The sequence below is a fragment of the Salvelinus alpinus genome, chromosome 27 (genome assembly GCF_045679555.1).
Source record: "Salvelinus alpinus chromosome 27, SLU_Salpinus.1, whole genome shotgun sequence".
In the NCBI taxonomy this organism is placed as follows: domain Eukaryota; kingdom Metazoa; phylum Chordata; class Actinopteri; order Salmoniformes; family Salmonidae; genus Salvelinus; species Salvelinus alpinus.
Window position 1 is genome coordinate 26,577,683 of NC_092112.1, and position 16,008 is coordinate 26,593,690.

Consider the following 16,008-nt stretch of genomic DNA (forward strand, 5'->3'; position numbering starts at 1 on the left):
AGTAGAATATAACACAATAGATCTGGTAAAAGATAATACAAAGAAAAAAACAACCGTATTATTTTGTACCATCTTTGAAATGCAAGAGAAAGGCCATAATGTATTATTCCAGCCCAGTTGCAATTTATATTTTGGCCACTAGATGGCATCAGTGTATGTGCAAAGTTTTAGACTGATCCAATGAACCATTGCATGTCCGTTCAAAAATGTGTATCAAGACCGCCCAAATGTGCCTAATTTGTTTATTAATAACTTTTCATGTTCAAAATGTTGCACTCTCTTCAAACAATAGCATGGTATTCTTTCACTGTAATAGCTACTGTAAATCGGACAGTGCCGTTAGATTCACAAGAATTTAAGCTTTCTGCCAACATCAGATGTCTATGTCCTGGGAAATGTTCTTGTTACTTACAACCTCATGCTAATTGCATTAGCCTACGTTAGCTCAACCGTCCCGTGGGGGACCCAGCGATCCTTCTAAAATGGTTGTATTCTGCACAGCATATTGTCATGCCACCCAGCAACAAAGTTGTCAAATTCTGAGGCACAACAGTGGGTATAAAGACTGTTGATCACGTCAAATCCTCTTATGTCCATTTTCCCCTGTGTAACAGCAGTCCTTATAGACGGGGACTAATATTGGAGGGGCTAAAACAGCAGCGGTAATACTGTTTCTGCAATAGAGGGGTAATCATACTTGACGTTTTCATTGCTTTTGTTACCACAGTTACGAGGAAGGCAACCTTATGTTCTGCTATCGAGTGCTTCCCTTGATTTGCAGATTGGTTGTTTTTCTGAAACTTTACCACACAAGCTGCCTTTACGTCTCCCAGGATACATAGTCCATTCCCAGGCCTGAGAGGAAATAAAAACAAGACAATAATAGAGTCCAGATGCCGTATCTTAATTTGACCCAGTTTCTCAGAGCAGGAAAATACTCCTGCAGCAACAGGAAATGTGAATTGTTATGTGGATTATAATTAATAGCCATTTTTTGTAGTGGTTTCTACACTTTTCATTAGAGCAAATCAAGTCTGAAATGTACTAACTTTAGAAAAAAATGTAAACCTTGAATACAGTACAAGTTGGCATCCCTGCTGTGCAGGAAAATTCCTGCAACAACAGGATGATCTAATTAAGATATGCCATCTGTACTTGAGGTGTAATTGCCTAAATATCATGCAGTGCAGATCAAATTGAGTTAGTTCCACAGATACAGTATGAGTATCTGCTACTGTATGCCAAAGTACTTTAGTGGTACTGTATAATTTGATTTGTGGGTTTGTGCTTTCCATTTTCTCTCAAGACTCCTCACAATCTGGTCCAACAAGAGGAGTCAGACAGCCCAGCCCATGCCTGAGCCATTCATTAAAGGAATTGAATCAAATCTGCTCCGAACAGGGCAGGGAACAAAAATAGAATCCAGTGAATTCCTCTCTTACATTGGGTTAATTCCCGATAAAATGGTGCTACTTGAACACATATTTTCTAATCTGTCACCTTAAAGCAGTACACTATTTAAAGGCTTAATTCTCCATGGCTCTACAGCTGCAATAATCTGAGCAGAGGTGTGGGGCCCCATGCAGCCTGAGCTACAGTAGCAGTGAGAGATAGATAGAGAGAAGCACAAGCTAGCTAGCTAGCTAGGCCACACCATCAACTGATGAGCCAGGAGATCTGGGTCAGCCAGAGCACTAAATTAGTACAATGTGCCACATGATTTGCTCAGTAATGCTGCCACTTGCAATAAATAATACAACCGCTTGTCTTCGGTTTGAAGCTACCGTGGAGTTTATGTTGAAAACAGATTGAAATGAATGACGCTGTGGGGGTTGTTTGAATTTCTGATATAACCACTGTGCAGACAGAGACAGAGACAGAGACAGAGAGAATGTTGCTCCTTCCCACGTACCCAGAGCAGCATGTGTGTGATGGTAAGAGTCATGAGGTAAAGAGGTGTGATTCATCTCTGCCTGTCTGGCCACAGCACCCTCCACAACACAACTCCCTACAGCATCAACAGCCTAAACACGCAGGCAGCTCCCAGAATCCACCTCAGGCCAGGATCAGAGCTCCATCTCCATAAGAGGCTGTATGGGAGTGGACCAGGGCAAAGCAAGGCAATATGGAAGCTGCTGGTTCCACTGTGCAGTGTGATGATGACTCCTGTAATAGCCCTGGCCCCTCATGCTCTCAACAGACAGTGAAACGCCTCCCCCACAGGAAAAACATAGCTTTAGTTACACTATCTCATTGAAGTCAATAGGGATGATCAGAAGACTCATACACAGTCAAGTCCATCCATCATTCTGACCAATCTCTGAAAGTGGAGGATCCCATGCTAAATTATAAATCAAACCACATCTGTTGTCTCAGTCAGTATGGGTTCTGACTGGGTGAGCCAACTAGCCAAACAGACTGCACTGTGATGGTCATGTGGGAGGGAACAACGCTGGCTTTTTCAATTAATAATTCAGAAACCTGGTGGGTTTGCTGCTGTGTGTGTTCAGATGGGGGTAAACCCAGTGTGGCTGGTAGACACTCAGTATAGGCAGGGACGGAAAAATCATCCTGCTGCGACAATTCCTCATATTAGCTCTCTACACGCACACCAGATGCTTGCATTTTTCTGAAACGCGACCTAGAGGTATTCATTCCGAAGTAATTTTCCACCCAACCAATTACCCTGAGCACACAGCTTTTGATATCTTTCAGAGCTTTTAATGTATTCATTGGTCCCTTTGCCAATACACGTGTTTAGAGAAGGCGCTCTCGTTTGAATGCGACCCGCTTACTGAAAGCTTTGAGGGTCTCTCAATTACCCGCTGTAATCATATTGTATTCTATTCAGTGGTCTGCAAATCATACTTCAACAGCAGAGGTCCCCTTAACAAAATAGCCTGTAAATACCTTCACTATTACCTTGGTCGTGACACTGTTCATTTCACTCGCGTGCTTTACTGCCTATAGGTGAAATTGGTGTGCGCTCAGGAGTATGGCTTCCATTTTAGGACATTCATTCGCTGTAAATATACTATGCAGCATACAGGAGTGCAGAACAGTAAATAAGACAGCAGAGCGATACCAATCTAAGTGTGTCCATATTTATTGGTTGTTTTTTGCTCATGACATGTTTGATTCAGTTACATAATTTAAGTCAGCAAGTTGTCTTTAAGGACATTTAAACATTAAACACTCTGCCCAACACGTCCGCTTTGAATAATCTGAGATTTGACTAGACCTCTAAATTGAGTTTCTCTGCCATCTGTTCCTACATGTATATACAATCAAAGTGACATGAAAACATGACACCAAAGACTTAACTCAAAGCAATAATATGCATTCATTTCATGAAAAATAATACATTGGCGTAATAAGTCGTTGCTTTACCTTCAAACCATGGATTCCTATTAAGTAAAGCATAATACAATAAAATCTTTGTTTTGTCAATGGGTGGCTTTGGTTGAAATGGCAAGGCTGGATACATGAAAACAGTTGGAAGAACATTCCAAATGCTAAACAAGCATATTCAATTATCAAAAATGCTGCTGCTATTGTTGCATGATCTGAATAGTGCACAGGACAAACAAGCACCATGAATGCCTTAAAATACTGATGAACATCACACAAAAATATACCAGGGTGATGCACACAGACAGCACCATCTGATAATGAGGCTTTAGATACAAAATTACATTGTTCAGCTATCAAGTTATTGTAACATCTCACACATCGCTACCTAACGGCTACTACAGACAGAGTGGGTAACACTGACAAGCTCTTATGGCACCCTTTCTTCACCAAAGCAACCAAAAAGGTTCCTGGGTCTGCAGCAGCTGAAAGCCCGAGTCACTCAGTCATCGAGCTGGAGCTGACATTTCCTGTACGGTTTACGGTACTGTGTTCACTGGGTATTAAGAATGTCTGTCTGCCTGGCCTAGTTCTGGGCAGCAGGCAGCCACTCCAGAGTGAATTTACAAACTCACCCCATGTTAGTGTCATAACAGGAAGGCAGCACTGTGTCAGGGCTCAGAGGCTCCAGAGCTGAACATTGCCTCAAGCTTCACCACCATGCAGGGAGAAACAAAGGAGCTCGCAACGGATGATCACACAGTGGCATACACTGACTGTACCCTTGCAGCCATTACAAAAGCTTGTTATCATACTGTATATAAGTATACATTATATCTTAACTTCCACCATCATAAAATAAGATATAAGAAAATAATGTCTATATCTTTTAAATACTGTATCTAAATTGGTTTTCAAGTAGGTGTAGCCATGCTGTTGTGGACAGCTTCTCTCCTATTGAAACAAATAGTTTCAAGATAATCCTCAAAGCAAGTGTAGTTAATACATCTTAAACAAGAACTCATTTCTGGAATCACATGACACAGAGAAAACATTCTTAACACTTCTGAGCTGAACCAATAGCTAATACTAAATCATTTCAAAACATAAAACAATTGTCATGTGACCTTGCTGTTGCAGAATGTTTTCATGGTGCTGTACGCACTTCTTACTGTGTATCTTGTCTCAAATGTAATATGAAATACCTAACCTTGACATGTTTCATAAATGTTGAAAAATGTAATGGTTTGAAGACACTGTTTAGCCAAATTTAACCATAGATAAGAAGCCATTCTTGATGAAAGTATTCCAATAGCAAGATCCAGACCAAACAAAAAATGTGGTCTCTGACAAAAACACATAATTCATTGAGCCTTGAACAGTAAAGGGGAGTTTGCTTTTAGATAGAGAAACCTGAACGTCTGTTTTGAATTCCTCAGATGACAGAGCCACATGCCTTGTTGTGCAAGCAGTCAGACACTTTCTGCTTCACATTTAAAGAGAACCTCATCATTATTAGAACTAATCCTGAGCTGCACTTGCCGGTTTGGACATTTTAGAAACTGTACCGAAAGTCCCCAGCTCCCAATCCTCTTTAAGCATGATTTTCCATCAACCTCCTAAGGTACCATTTTTTCACAAAATATTTCACAAGCACATACAGAATATTAACAGCAGTCTCTAGATGTGTTCCTGTCACAATGAGTCCCCATCCTCCTGGGGTTTAGATCAGAAGTGTATTTACAGTTTTGAATTGGCACTTAACAATAACATATGGAACTCTGCTAGTAACTCTTATTCCCTTTTGTTTTTTAGAAATGTCCCTCAAAATGGTGGGTCGGACCATCTTTATGATGCCAGAACAGAACAGAGCTCTTCTCGTGCTCCAATTTCTTCCCTGCTCCTCACCTCCTTTTTATGCCGGTGTTATTTTGTTTTGTTTTGGGGGAACAAGGGCATTCTTTCCTGTCTGTCTGTCTGTCTGTCTGTCTGTCTGTCTGTCTGTCTGTCTGTCTGTCTGTCTGTCTGTCTGTCTGTCTGTCTGTCTGTCTGTCTGTCTGTCTGTCTGTCTGTCTGTCTGTCTGTCTGTCTGTCTGTCTGTCTGTCTGTCTGTCTGTCTGTGTCTGTGTCTGTGTCTGTGCTGTGTGTCTGTGTGTCTGTGTGTCTGTGTCTGTGTCTGTGTCTGTGTCTGTGTCTGTGCTGTGTGTCTGTGTGTCTGTGTGTCTGTGTGTCTGTGTGTCTGTGTGTCTGTGTGTCTGTGTGTCTGTGTCTCTGTGTCTCTGTGTCTCTGTGTCTCTGTGTCTCTGTGTCTCTGTGTCTCTGTCTCTGTCTCTGTCTCTGTCTCTGTCTGTCTGAGGGTCAATGTTTTCTAGGCTGTTTGTGTTGTGTCAGACTGTACATTAGTCCAGCGAGAGCAGTGGCTGCATGTTCTCCTCCTCGCTCTTCACTTTTTCTGGCCGTTTAAGAACTCCGGGCTCCACCACCGACTGAGACCTGTGGATATAAATAAAAGATGACTGGCATCAGAGAGGCCTGTGCTCAGTGAAGCATTATCACTGATGACTTCTCACCTACTCAAGTACAAAGGAGTGGGATGAAAAGGTGTGAGTCCCAGAGCCCCCTTGCATCCTGCAGAGCAGGTAGCACACATGGGGGTCATAGACAATGGGTCATATAAGATGGGTTTCATAAATGCATCCCAAAATCCCTCCGCATGAATTGTTTTAGAAGAGGCCTTGGGTTACATGCAAACACACAAATGCACACACATGCACAAGCACACGCACAAGCACACAAAACCATCAATAAAAATGATCTTCTCCAAGAAAAATAAATGGTGTTATCTTGTCTAGTACATGAGCCCAAAAAGTTGATCACAAAATGTCACCCTCAGACACTGATCTGACCTATTTTTGATGTATTTCTCTAATAAAAGCCTAAGCTGCTTTGGGGAACGGGAGCTATCATTCATCATGCAGAAATCTGGGACAGGTTGGTCTCCTGTGTCTACCGTGACAGAGAAAGATTCATATGACTGATGATGATAACTAAGTCAACAACCAGAGCTTCATTCACCTGTGGCAAAAAAAACACCCAAAAACAAAATAAAATGTATGAACACAGGGGCTAAATTAACACAGGGGCTAAATTACCATTGGAATGAATAGTAGAACTCAATCACGTCAGCCTCAGTGAGGTTAACATTTAGAAGTTCATACAGCTACTGCTGCTAGCGGGGAGCTATGTCATTACTGCAGCAGTAAAGTAAAACAGATCTGCCTCCACTCACAGACATCATAGTCACACAGTACAGTATAGCTTCGTCATTATGGGGTGCCCATGACACAGTGGCTCATCATACAAAACATATACTTCTCTAACAGTGACTCATATACAATTTTGTTATATTAATCAAGTAATTGATGAGGTAATGTTTGCTTGAACTTTATGGAGTGTATGAATGGCAGTGTACAGTGGGGAGATAATAGCCCTGACTAAAGAAGTCACTTCAGATCATATGGCTGCTGGTGATTACAGCCTTTAGTTCACCATACATCAGGACCCTGGCCAGGATGCTATGATACACCAATCAAATGCTCTTCTGTCACAGATACAGGGCAGTGCAGGGCAACAGAGTGCTTAACAATAGGAATAAAGACATTATTAAGTGCTTTTATGTCCTTTATGAAAATCCCATACTGTGCTTTATCTCTCATTGCTTTGCCTGCTGTGTCGGTCTACTGTCTTGGTAAGCAGAAATGTCAATGAGAATTAATTTTACTAATTCAAATCTGCTGAATCCAGACATGTATTCACTAAAGATTCTGTGCTATGAACGGGGGAAGTGCATGTATTTCCTTTCAGGTAGACACACACACACACGTAGATGCATGCATGCACACACACAAACACACAAACACACTTGACAAATTGAGATGGCTCTCAAAAAAAGGACATTAGAGAGGCCAATTTCCCCAAGGCAAGAAGGCCTTCATGACAATGTCATATGTCTGTACAGGTTTAGTCAGAGAGTTTTGTGAGGCAGCAGGAGTGGAACTGAGCTTATTGCCGAAGGTAAAACTCCATCACTTCTGTTCATGCTCCAGAAGGTAGCTACAGTAGCTAGCGCACTCAGAAGAAGTCAGAGCTCCGTGAATTGAGTGCAGATCAGTGCATCATATTCATTTGTTTTGCCTAATGCTCATTTCATGACCCAGTAAGTCGTAAGAGACACAGCCCTGAAAAACTCTCTGAGACAATAGACTGTCAAAAAAAGATACACTACCGGTCAAAAGTTTTACAACACCTACTCATTCAAGGGTTTTTCTTTATTTTGACTATTTTCTACTTTGTAGAATAATAGTGAAGACATCAAACCTATGAAATAACACATATGGAATCATGTAGTAACCAAAAAAGTGTTAAACAAATAAAAATATATTTTATATTTGAGATTCTTCAAATAGCCACCCTTTGCCTTAATGACAGCTTTGCACACGCTTGGCAACCAGCTTCACCTGGAATGCTTTTCTAACAGTCTTGAAGGAGTTCCCACATATGCTGAGCACTTGTTGGCTGCTTTTCCTTCACTCTGCGGTCCGACTCATCCCAAACCATCTCAATTGGGTTGAGGTCGGGGGATTGTGGAGGCCAGGTCATCTGATGCAGCACTCCATCACTCTCCTTCTTCATCAAATAGCCCTTACACAGCCTGGAGATGTGTTGGGTCATTGTCCTGTTGAAAAACAAATGATAGTCCCACTAAGCCCAAACCAGATGGGATGGCGTATCACTTCAGAATGCTGTGGTAGCCATGCTGGTTAAGTGTGCCTTGAATTCTAAATAAATCACAGACAGTGTCACCAGCCAACACCCCAACACCCCCACACCATAACACCTCCTTCTCCATGCTTTACCGTGGGAACCACACATGCGGAGATCATCTGTTCACCCACACCGCATCTCACAAAGACACGGAGGTTGGAACCAAAAATCTCCAATTTGGACCAGACCAAAGGACAAATTTACACCGGTCTAATGACCATTGCTCATGTTTCTTGGCCCAAGCAAGTCTCTTGTTATTATTGGTGTCCTTTAGTAGTGGTTTCTTTGCAGCAATTTGACCATGAAGGCCTGATTCACAGTCTCCTCTGAACAGCTGATGTTACGATGTGTCTGTTACTTGAACTCCCGTGAAGCATTTATTTGGGCTGCAATTTCTGAGGCTGGTAACTCTAATGAACTTATCCTCTGCAGAAAAGGTACCTCTGGGTCTTCCATTCCTGAGGCGGTCCTCATGAGAGCCAGTTTTATCATAGCGCTTGACGGTTTTTGCGACTGCACTTGAAGAAACATTCAAAGTTCTTGAAATTTTCCGTATAGACTGAACTTCATGTCTTAAAGTAATGATGGACTGTGCTTATTTGAGCTGTTCTTGCCATAATACGGACTTAGTCTTTACCAAATAGGGCTATCTTCTGTATACCCCCCTACCTTGTCACAACACAACTGATTCGCTCAAACGCATTAAGAATTAAAGAAATTCCACACATTAACTTTTAAGAAGGCACAACTGTTAATTGAAATGCATTCCAGGTGACTACCTCATGCAGCTGGTTGAGAGAATGCCAAGAGTGTGCAAAGCTATCATCACGGCAAATGGTGGCTACTTTGAAGAATCTCAAATATGAAATATATTGTATAACACTTTTTTGGTTACTACATGATTCCATATGAGATATTTCATAGTTTTGATGTTTTCACTATTATTCTACAAAGTAGAAAATAGTCAAAATAAAGAAAAACCCTGAGTAGGTGTTCTAAACTTTTGACCGGTAGTGTATATGTCAAGGAGGATTTCTTAAACTACTCACCTGAATGAAACACACAGAACAATGTTTAGCATTTTGAATAGTGAATGAATAAGATAATCTACAAGTATACAATTTTCAATGCTTATCTCTCAGAGCAATTCAACTAAATTATGCCAGTGAGAGGCATTTTAATACACCACACACACAAACAAGCATATGGATTTTTGTGCTCTGCACTACCGTGTGTAGTGGACGAATGAGAGAAGGTGATACTCGGGACTGGCGACTTGAAGGTGCCGAGGCCCAGCGTGATGACTCAATCACGATTTATGACATTGTTTGGATGAATGACCATCTGTGGGCTATCACAGGGGTCAAAAACACCTTATCTATGGTTTTCTGTGGGGAGGGACGTTCCCACAGAACCCTGAGAGCACAGGCACCTTTGGAGATGTGAAGTTAGATGAAAATGTGAAATCGACTAAATGAATGTTACTGTGTGAATGAAATTGTCATGTTTGGATTGTTCAAGAGATCGTAAAGAGCTATGAATTTTGATACCATATGTTTTATTGTACTGTAAGTGCTATGGATTTATTGTTACTGGGAAACTGTTATTTTGTTCATCGGACAGCGGGTAGTTCAAAGAGGGAGTGACACAGGGGTGCGCTCCAATAATTTAAATTGAGTTGATTAGATTAGAGATTATTCTGAACTGAAGACATGTGTAACTACGTTAAATCTTATCCTATTGGTTGTAGTAATTTACTGTGCTAGTCTGCAATGGATCATGTATTTCATGTACACTGTAATTGTTTGAGCGTTAATTATTTTGTGACTAATAAATTATATTAGCTGAATTGAGTAAATAAATTCCTCGTTTTACAGAGTAATTCTTTGACTGACTACACGTTCATCATTTAGTAGGTCTATTTGTAGTTGTTATTTACACTACATGTTTGGGTGACACCTTGACATCTCTGATCTGCTTGTCTGAATAAATTAATGCTAGAACATTGGTTGCCAGGATTAGCTATTTGTATCTAGTCTCTTAATAATTGCAAGTTAGACACATGATCATTATAGTCATGCTGAGAGGAGATGTAAGGCTCGCTACCTTGACTAGATTCCTTCAGAGACGTACAGGGCCTGTTGCATTTATTCACAGAATAATGGAGTCAGATTGATAAATGTAATTTATTATTATATTCAACATAATTTCTACATAATGGTTGGATAATTTCCACCGAACTACACATGTAGTGCAATTTAATGAAGGATTGTTCTTACTGTAGGATGTGTTTTCCATAGATTTTCTTGCTTTAGGAAGCCCTACTTACTCTTCTAGCTTTAGGAAGCCCTACTTACTCTTCTAGCTCTAGGAAGTCCTACGTACTCTTCTAGCTTTAGGAAGCCCTACGTACAGTATATTCCATATCTGCCCTATTTCTGTGGTTATTACATGAACCATATACTTTATGATATATTTAAGCAATAAGACCCGAGGGGGTGTGGTATATGGCCAATATTACACGGCTAAGGGCTGTTCTTATGCACGACACAACGCATAAACTGGTTACCAATGAAATTAGACCAGTAAATAGTATTTTTTTGTCATACCTGTGGAATATGGTCTATTATAAACTGGGTGGTTCGAGCCCTGAACGTTGATTGGCTGACAGCCGTGGTATATCAGGCCGTATACCTGCATGGTCTGACAAACACTTATTTTTACTGCTCTAATTACGCTCTAATTATTTCTTAAATATACCACAGCTTTTAGCCAATCAGCATTCAGGGCTGGAACCATCCGGTTTATAAATGGAAACAATACATCAGTTATGACATATCTGACAGACTAACATATCGCTTTCTTAGAAGACACCTCCACCTTTATCTCGTATGAAGACACACAATACACAATCTATCACATTGACACACGTGAATAACATGACTGTCCAGAGTCTAGACTGACCTCTTCATGGTTTTGGGAGACAGGTCTTTCTCCAGGTCTTTGACAGACAGGGAGTAGGACTCGGGGCAGTACTCAGTCTCCTCATCATAGGCGTGGTCCAGGAGGGTGCGGGCCCAGGTGCCCATGTCGTAGGGGGGCATCATCCCACCCAGCTCAGAGGGCAGGATCTCAGGGTGCATGAGCTGGTGAAGGCTGTTCAGGTTGTTCCCATGCATGAAGATCTAGAGAGGGATGGACAAAACCAGTGGTTGACTTGGGCAGGAGCTCACCGGAGCTGAGTACCGGCACCTCGAACGTTCTACTACTTTAGATCATGTTCCTCTTATAGAATAATAGCTCAAAAGTATTGTGGAGCTTCTGCACCTAATTGTAAACCATACTGTTTTAGTCCAAGTCAAGCACTGGACAAAACAACAACACAACCTTGACACAGATAGATAATGAGTATATACTGTTTAAGAGCACGTTATAAAAGTCTACAGTTTGTTGGAGTGGATAGATTTGCCCTTTTGAAAAGCAAATGTCCTGACCTGAACAATGTTTATGACAGCAGCTATTCAGAAAGTATGATAACCGATGCTATATGTTGAATAGAATGACCTGACATTCATTGGTTACAGCAACACAGTTGACTTGTTGGTCTCTGTCAAAGTGATTTTTCAGAATGTTCAGTCAACAACATCCTCCCATCTTACCCTTTTTCTTGTCTTGTCCTTCAGAAAGGGCCGTATAACAGTGTACAGGGCGTGGATGTACCACGGCTGGTTCACAAAATGGATTCCTCCGAACCTGGCAGGAAAGCTGTCCTGTGGGCAATACAAAACACAAATACACTCACTATTCTACCTGTTGGTATGGTAATCCACTTTTGCTGTGTTTTCGCTAAGAGTATATATTGTTTTATTCTATCAAACTACATTATGAGGAGGGTATGTTGGCTAATGAGAGTGGATTTGAACATTGTTTTGTAGAATGTAAATTTACATTTACATTTAAGTCATTTAGCAGACGCTCTTATCCAGAGCGACTTACAAATTGGTGCATTCACCTTATGATATCCAGTGGAACAACCACTTTACAATAGTGCATCTAACTCTTTTAAGGGGGGGGGGGGGTTAGAAGGATTACTTTATCCTATCCTAGGTATTCCTTAAAGAGGTGGGGTTTCAGGTGTCTCCGGAAGGTGGTGATTGACTCCGCTGACCTGGCGTCGTGAGGGAGTTTGTTCCACCATTGGGGTGCCAGAGCAGCGAACAGTTTTGACTGGGCTGAGCGGGAACTGTACTTCCTCAGAGGTAGGGAGGCAAGCAGGCCAGAGGTGGATGAACGCAGTGCCCTTGTTTGGGTGTAGGGCCTGATCAGAGCCTGAAGGTACGGAGGTGCCGTTCCCCTCACAGCTCCGTAGGCAAGCACCATGGTCTTGTAGCGGATGCGAGCTTCAACTGGAAGCCAGTGGAGAGAGCGGAGGAGCGGGGTGACGTGAGAGAACTTGGGAAAGTTGAACACCAGACGGGCTGCGGCGTTCTGGATGAGTTGTAGGGGTTTAATGGCACAGGCAGGGAGCCCAGCCAACAGCGAGTTGCAGTAATCCAGACGGGAGATGACAAGTGCCTGGATTAGGACCTGCGCCGCTTCCTGCGTGAGGCAGGGTCGTACTCTGCGAATGTTGTAGAGCATGAACCTACAGGAACGGGTCACCGCCTTGATGTTAGTTGAGAACGACAGGGTGTTGTCCAGGATCACGCCAAGGTTCTTAGCACTCTGGGAGGAGGACACAATGGAGTTGTCAACCGTGATGGCGAGATCATGGAACGGGCAGTCCTTCCCCGGGAGGAAGAGCAGCTCCGTCTTGCCGAGGTTCAGCTTGAGGTGGTGATCCGTCATCCACACTGATATGTCTGCCAGACATGCAGAGATGCGATTCACCACCTGGTTATCAGAGGGGGGAAAGGAGAAGATTAATTGTGTGTCGTCTGCATAGCAATGATAGGAGAGACCATGTGAGGATATGACAGAGCCAAGTGACTTGGTGTATAGCGAGAATAGGAGAGGGCCTAGAACAGAGCCCTGGGGGACACCAGTGGTGAGAGCACGTGGTGCGGAGACAGATTCTCGCCACGCCACCTGGTAGGAGCGACCTGTCAGGTAGGACGCAATCCAAGCGTGGGCCGCGCCGGAGATGCCCAGCTCGGAGAGGGTGGAGAGGAGGATCTGATGGTTCACAGTATCAAAGGCAGCCGATAGGTCTAGAAGGATGAGAGCAGAGGAGAGAGAGTTAGCTTTAGCAGTGCGGAGCGCCTCCGTGACACAGAGAAGAGCAGTCTCAGTTGAATGACTAGTCTTGAAACCTGACTGATTTGGATCAAGAAGGTCATTCTGAGAGAGATAGCAGGAGAGCTGGCCAAGGACGGCACGTTCAAGAGTTTTGGAGAGAAAAGAAAGAAGGGATACTGGTCTGTAGTTGTTGACATCGGAGGGATCGAGTGTAGGTTTTTTCAGAAGGGGTGCAACTCTCGCTCTCTTGAAGACGGAAGGGACGTAGCCAGCGGTCAAGGATGAGTTGATGAGCGAGGTGAGGTAAGGGAGAAGGTCTCCGGAAATGGTCTGGAGAAGAGAGGAGGGGATAGGGTCAAGCGGGCAGGTTGTTGGGCGGCCGGCCGTCACAAGACGCGAGATTTCATCTGGAGAGAGAGGGGAGAAAGAGGTCAAAGCACAGGGTAGGGCAGTGTGAGCAGAACCAGCGGTGTCGTTTGACTTAGCAAACGAGGATCGGATGTCGTCGACCTTCTTTTCAAAATGGTTGACGAAGTCATCAGCAGAGAGGGAGGAGGGGGGAGGAGGGGGAGGAGGATTCAGGAGGGAGGAGAAGGTGGCAAAGAGCTTCCTAGGGTAAATAGAAGGTAATTCTGTTCTTTTTCATTTCCTTGTCCAACGTTACAGATTTATCTTGATGGGTTTGCATATTGGCATTATTGGCTTCATGTTAATGCTGCTCATTGAAAATCACCCAGTCCATTTATGTTACAATATTGCACTTACATTGGCTTTTTCCGTGCTGTTACATTACCATGCAGGTTTGAGACATACAGTGCATTCGGAAAGTATTCAGACCCCTTGACTTTTTCCACATTTTGTTACATTACAGGCTTATTCTAAAATTGATTAAATAGTTTTTTCCTCTCACCAGTCTACACACAATACCCCATAATGACAAAGCAAAAACAGGTTTTTAGAAATTTTTATTAAAAAAATATAAACACATAAGTACTCAGTACTTTGTTGAAGCAACTTGGGCAGCGATAACAGCCGCAAGTCGTCTTGGGTATGACGCTACAAGCTTGTATTTGGGGAGTTTCTCCCATTCTGCTCTGTCAGAGTGACCGTCAGGTTCATGGTCACCTCCCTGACCAAGGCCCTTCTCCCCCGTTTGCTCAGTTTGGCTCTAGGAAGAGTCTTGGTGGTTCCAAACTTCTTCCATTTAAGAATGATGGAGGCCACTGTGTTCTTGGGGACATTCAATGCTGCAGAAATGTTTTGGTACACCTCCCCAGATCTGTGCCTCGACACAATCCTGTCTCAGAGCTATACGGACAATTCCTTCAACATCATGGCTTAGTTTTTGCTCTGACATGCCCTGTCAACTGTGGGGCCTTATTTAGACAGGTGTGTGCCTCTCCAAATCATGTCCAATCAATTGAATTTATCACAGGTGGACTTCAATCAAGTTGTAGAAACGTCGAAAGGATGATCAATGGAAACAGGATGCACCTGAGCTCAATTTCGAGTCTCATAGCAAACGGTCTGAATACTTATGTAAATAAGGTATTTCTGTTTTTATTTTGAATACACTTGCAAAGAATTCTAAAAACCTGTTTTCACTTTGTCATTATGGGATATTGTGTCTAGATTGCTGGAAAAAAATGTTTCATCCATTTTAGAATAAGGCTGTAACGTAACAAAATGTGGAAAAAGTCAAGGGGTCTGAATACTTTCCGAAGGCACTGTAGATTGAACATTATTATCATAATGGTCTGTTATAATTTGGACACAGGGAGTATTCTGAGATTATACACTGATATAACAGGGTTGGCTGACGAGCAGCAGAACTGTGTCCCTGGAGAGAAGTTCATGTAAAGGAGCAATCTGATGATTTAGGGGATTGTTTGTGAGGAGGACGCAGGAGGAACAGCCAGAGTGCACACTGTAATCTAGTGACACAATCTAGGGTAAAGTCATCTCACACAGGCACCGCAGCAGATCAACATCACAGCGTCAGTCAAACCCGTGGGAGGACAATCACCAGGAAAGCTCAAAATACACAATAGTCTCACAACATTTAACAAGTTGGTAATGCCTCAGTTTCATGTGTAAGTGTGGTTCCTATCTGTTCTGCAGACTTTACTGAAGTTTAAGACTGGTGTAATGGCTACCTGTATTAATTGAATTAGCTAATGGAGGCAGTTGACAATGGTGTCGCTAGCTCACTGTAGCTTCCCTGCTGAAAAAAAACTGCATAGACCAGCATACTGTAGGCTGGTCATGCTGGTCACCAGCCTTCCAGCCTTCGCTGTGTTTTTGCTGGTGATCAGCCTTTGCTGTGTTTTTTTCTGGTCATCAGCCTTGCGCTGTTTTTTTCTGGTCATCAGCCTTGCGCTGTTTTTTTGCTGGTGCATTCGCTTGGTTTTTGCTGGTGATCAGCCGTTTGCTGTGTTTTGCTGCTGACCAGCCTTCACTGTGTTTTGCTGCTGACCAGCCTTCACTGTGTTTTGCTGCTGACCAGCCTTCACTGTGTTTTGCTGCTGAACAGCCTTCACTGTGTTTTGCTGCTGACCAGCCTTCACTGTGTTTTGCTGCTGACCAGCCTTCACT

General features: G+C 42.8%; 1 protein-coding gene across 1 annotated transcript in view; it reads right to left on the bottom strand.

Annotated features, from left to right (window-relative positions):
- Window positions 1-3,084: 3,084 nt before the first annotated feature.
- Window positions 3,085-16,008, bottom strand: part of LOC139556278 (clavesin-2-like) — a 28,711-nt gene continuing 15,787 nt past the window's right edge. The window contains exons 3-5 of the mRNA XM_071370058.1: window positions 11,835-11,945; window positions 11,140-11,360; window positions 3,085-5,844 (exon numbers count right to left, since the gene is read on the bottom strand). Of these exons, the coding sequence (XP_071226159.1) occupies window positions 5,751-5,844; window positions 11,140-11,360; window positions 11,835-11,945 (426 nt within the window). The 3' untranslated portion in view covers window positions 3,085-5,750. The remainder of the gene's footprint in view (window positions 5,845-11,139; window positions 11,361-11,834; window positions 11,946-16,008) is intronic.